The 5,000-nt window shown below is 43.0% G+C and overlaps 1 protein-coding gene across 1 annotated transcript in view; it reads left to right on the top strand.

Annotated features, from left to right (window-relative positions):
* The window catches only part of LOC117950788 (interferon-induced protein with tetratricopeptide repeats 1-like), a 4,730-nt gene extending 2,980 nt beyond the window's left edge, over positions 1-1,750 (top strand). The window contains 2 exon segments of the mRNA XM_034882128.1: positions 379-1,214; positions 1,217-1,750. Coding sequence (XP_034738019.1) covers positions 379-1,214; positions 1,217-1,726 — 1,346 coding nt within the window. The 3' untranslated portion in view covers positions 1,727-1,750.
* Positions 1,751-5,000: the final 3,250 nt, after the last annotated feature.

Here is a 5,000-nt window from a genome sequence, read left to right as displayed (position 1 = left end):
TCCCTCGGACCCCCCTTGGTCTGGGCTGAGGCTCCGCCCCTTAGGCAGGGGATGTCACAGTCCAATTTGTCTCTCTGGTACTTTATCCTGCCCCTTGCGGTCATCCAGGTATAGTTCTCCAGGGACTGGACGCACGATACCGGGCATTGATGATGTCCCGAGGCCCGATCGTCGCGTTGCTGCGTAAAGGGTCTGTCTGGCGTATGAGATCATAGCTAAAGAATGAAATCAACTCTGCAAAAAATGATGGTTGACCTAATCAATGGCGTCTTTGCTCCTTGCTCCATTGTAATTGTCCTTCTGTCCTTCACATGAGATGAACAGTGTTAATCCAAACATTGCACAAGTCAGATCTTACTGTATGGACCTGCTGATGAGGTGCTTGTTGTTTATGTCAAACAACGCTGGAGGCCCTGCAGTGCCACTTCACCTGGGATCTGGAGACCAGTAAGTCCACACTGCTACGTCGCAAAGACAAGCTGGAGGACATCGGCACCGAGGAGGGGAACCGCTGGCTGGGTCACATCTACAACCTGCGGGGGTTCGTTCAGTACAAGCTGGGGTTCACCGAAGACGCCCAGAGTCTCTTCAACAAGGCTGCAGAGGCCTTCAGGAGGATAAGAGGGGCAGACCAGGGTCCCTGGTTGGTGGTGAACTACGGGGACCTGGCGTGGCTGCACCACCACCTGGGAGACCAAGCAGAGAGTCAGGCTTACCTGTCAAAGGTCCACGCCCTGATGAATAAATACCCATCTCCATCCCAGGACCCCCAGGACCAGCTCCATCCAGAGATCTACGCTGAGAAAGCCTGGACCCTGATGAAGTTCAGCTCAGAACAAAAGAAACAGGCTGCAGATTACTTCCAGAGAGCCATCAGGATGCAGCCGGACACGGTGGAGTGGAACACCAGCTACGTCTTAGGGTTAGTAAATGAGTTTAAGCACAGCGACACAGGGCTGGAGGCGGAGCTTCTGGAGAAAATGAGACTCGCCAAAGAACAGGATCCAGAGAACATGTACATTGCTGTTTACTACCTCGAGCATTGTGCAAAGAAAGGACAGAGAATCAAAGATGAAGCACGTGAGTTAGCAACAAAGGTTTTGAGAAATCCTGTGAGCAGCTACAGTGGCATCAAACCGTTAATAAGGGTTTACAGAAACTATGTTTCTATTGACGAGACAGTTGATTTGGCCGAGGAGGCTCTGGGACAGTTGATTTGGCCGAGGAGGCTCTGGGATCCCATCCAGACGAGCGTTATCTGAAGAGATGCGCTGCACTCTGCTACAAATGGAAGATAGTGTTTTTCAGGGACAGTCGTCCAAAACCAGACGAGATAGACCGAGCAATCAGTCTCCATAAAGAGGTTATTGCTCTCTACCCTCATTCTTCCCTTGTGAAGAAGATAGACCTCGCAAATATCTACGCAAAGTCAAAACATGGCCAGGCCAAAGCTGAGCAGATCTACCAGGAACTCCTAGAAGGTGATCTGGAACCTGGAGACAAACAGATGGTCTACAACAGCTACGCAAAATATTTGAACTTCGATCGTCAGGATCGCAACGCGTCAATACGATATCACATGAAGGCTGCGAAGATACCGCACCAGTCCTTCTTTCGTGGGAACAGCATCAAAGTTCTGGAAAAAATTAAAGGCAGAGGCAGGAACCGACAGTGTAGAGAAATAGAGGAGTTCCTGAAAAACCTGCAAGAACCACAGGGATTTTAACAGCACTGGTTCTAAATCCACAAAAACACACAAGTTATCTATTGCTAACGTTGCAACCTTTAGAGAACGTTCCCCTAACGTTGCAACCTTTAGAGAATGTTCCCCTAACATTCCTCTAACGTTGCAGCCTTTAGAGAACGTTCCCCTAACGTTGCAACCTTTAGAGAACGTTCCCCTAATGTTGCAACCTTTAGAGAATGTTCCCCTAACGTTCCCCTATCGTTCCCCTAACGTTCCTCTAATGTTGCAACCTTTAGAGAACGTTCCCCTAACGTTTCAACCTTTAGAGAATGTTCCCCTAACGTTCCTCTAACGTAGCAGCCTTTAGAGAACGTTCCCCTAACGTTGCACCCTTTAGTGAACGTTCCCCTAACGTTCCCCTAACGTTCCCCTATCGTTCCCCTATCGTTCCTCTAATGTTGCAACCTTTTAGAGAACGTTCCCCTAACGTTGCAACCTTTAGAGAATGTTCCCCTAACGTTCCTCTAACGTAGCAGCCTTTAGAGAACGTTCCCCTAAGGTGCAACCTTTAGAGAATGTTCCCCTAACGTTGCAACCTTTAGAGAACGTTCCCCTATCGTTCCTCTAACGTTGCAAACTTTAGAGAACGTTCCCCTAACGTTCCCCTAACATTGCAACCTTTAGAGAATGTTCCCCCATCGTTCCTCTAACGTTGCAAACTTTAGAGAACGTTCCCCTAACGTTGCAACCTTTAGAGAACGTTCCCCTAACGTTGTAACCTTTAGAGAACGTTCCCCTAACGTTCCCCTAACGTTGCAACCTTTAAAGAACGTTCCCCTAACGTTGTAACCTTTAGAGAACGTTCCCATACACACACAAGTAATGTTTTACCTGAAATTTATAGCCTACATACTTATTAATTCTAAATCATAGGCCTACACAAGATTTGCAGGAACAATTTTAAGAAATTGTGGAAAATTCTTTAACCCTTGTGTGTTCTTCCTGTCAACATGCAGTTTGTTGTCCTCTTAGGTTAACTTTTTAGCAGTGTTGCCAAGTCCGCTTATTATAAGCAACTTTGGGCTTGTCTTTCTGTAAAGTCGCTTACAAATATTGGTAGTCGCAGGGTTTTTTGGGCTTGTTTCTAAAGTGTAGTGGCTTATTTGGGCTTGTTCCCAGCTCCATAATGAGTTGTCAAGCAGATATTTTAGGAGTGTGTCTTAACTGTTCCCTTGGTCCCGCCCCTTTCCCCTTACACACTGGAGACAGCTGCGTTATGTCCCGCCCACTTCCTGCTTCTAATTGGCTCTGACCCAGATGGCAACGAGTACCAGCCAATCAGAGGCAGAGCAGGGCCGTCTGTTGTTTTCTGGTTAGGGAAATGCGCGAATATCGACTGATGGCGACTGGACTGTAGGAGAGTTTTTGGAGGAATAAATGCCCGGGATAAAGGGGGAGAAATACTGGAAGAAATATAACAAAGACTGGGAGAAAGAGAAAGGAGGAAGATAATGGATTCAACCCGTCATGGGGAATACCTCAAAATCACTGTGAAAAAGTGTCTGATTTCCCATCAGTTTTCTACTGTTAAATAATGTTAAAAGGTGGTTTAACTCCCTCTGTAGTCATTGTCCTGAAGCTCAGGGGGAGAAAATAAATAAACTGTACCGTGGTTGCTTATTTGTCTCTTTTAAAATGGTTTTATTAGGTTTTTCCACTAGGAACCAGAGTCACCACTAACCAATCAACTTATTATCGCTACTTTCACACTAAAAGTTATTCTTAATAAACCTCATTCATATGAAATTACACCTGATTTTAGAGTAGAAAAAAAACAGAAAAAAATCAGAAATGACAAAATTATTTCAACAAATAGTTACGATTGAGCGAATAATCACAGACTGTCAAAGTTGAGTCAGGATGGTATTTAGAAACCATTTCATTGTTTCCTCTAATGCTATACAGTGTAATAAAACACCCAATATTCTATCTAAGTATCTGATCCTTCATGTTCTTTGCGAAGAGCATTGTATAAAACAATCCGTGTCATTTTTTGGGGTAATTTGCTTGAAAGAAACCCAAATTTCTGATGTAGAAACTTTTGAAAACAGGACAACAAAGGGTTAAAAAAGTTAAAACTTACGATGAAGACCTCCTGATTGCTACGTCACTCTTTAATATCCAGAAATAGTGTAGCTCTACTTTGTATGAGAACATAATACTCAAGGAAATGTGCTTTACATACATTTAATGGTTAATTCACACTCTAAGAAATGTCTATTTTTTAACAGAAATTGTCCGTAGAAAGTGATTCACAGTTGTATTTGTGTTTATTTATATGTCAGATTGCATTATGGGTAAGGACTGGTCCAGGTCCTGGATATTTGGGCGTCAAAAGCCTCAAAAAGGTTCAAAAGTGGAACAAAAAGCGTTGAAAATGTTTGGAAACAACACCAAAAACTAAATAAGAAGTGTTGAAACAAACGTCAAAATGACTTAATCTGAGAGAATGTAAAAAAAATGACATTTGAAATAACAGGAAATGTTCTGAGTTTTCACTTTAGCTGCAATTGTTTCTTCAATTTTTGTTTTTAATCACTGTTAATGAGCTGCTGGAACTTTTGCTCTGTTACTTTACAGATTTATAACCTTTTTGATGTATAACTTGAATATCGTCGCCGTTTATAACCTACACGATGCCATTAAATAAACATTATGTGAACTAAGAAATCCTCTCTGAGTTTATGTTTGTAATAAAAGAAGTTCCTGTTTTCTACCCAACCTTGCACACCTGTCTGTAGGACGAAGATGGACGTTCTTCAAACTAGAACTTTTGAAAGCTGCTGCCAAATTGTTTGTTTTCTTAACTTTCAACGTAGATGAGCATCAAACAAATACAAATGTTTATTAATACATTAATATCTCCAAGGTGACGGGTTAGAGATGATTATATAGAGATGGTGTGTCAAATAGAAGTATAGAAGTCAACCTGGTGTTCTCCTAACGTTGCAACCTTTAGATAACGTTCCCCTGATGTTCCTCTAATGTTCCCCTAACGTTCCCCTAAATTTGCAACCGTTAAAAAACGTTCCCCTAACGTTCCCCTAACGTTGCAACCTTTAGATAATGTTCCCCTAACCTTCCCCTAACGTTCCCCTAACATTCCCCCAACAATGCAACCTTTAGAGAACATTCCCCTAACCTTCCCCTAACGTTCCCCTAATGTTCCTCTAATGTTCCCCTAACGTTCCCCTAAATTTGCAACCTTTAGAGAACGTTACCCTAACGTTCCCCTAACATTGCAACCTTTAGA

Source organism: Etheostoma cragini, chromosome 9 (assembly GCF_013103735.1).
Source record: "Etheostoma cragini isolate CJK2018 chromosome 9, CSU_Ecrag_1.0, whole genome shotgun sequence".
Lineage (NCBI taxonomy): Eukaryota > Metazoa > Chordata > Actinopteri > Perciformes > Percidae > Etheostoma > Etheostoma cragini.
The sequence above is the reverse complement of the archived record's forward strand: the minus strand, read 5'-3'. Positions and strand labels throughout refer to the sequence as shown.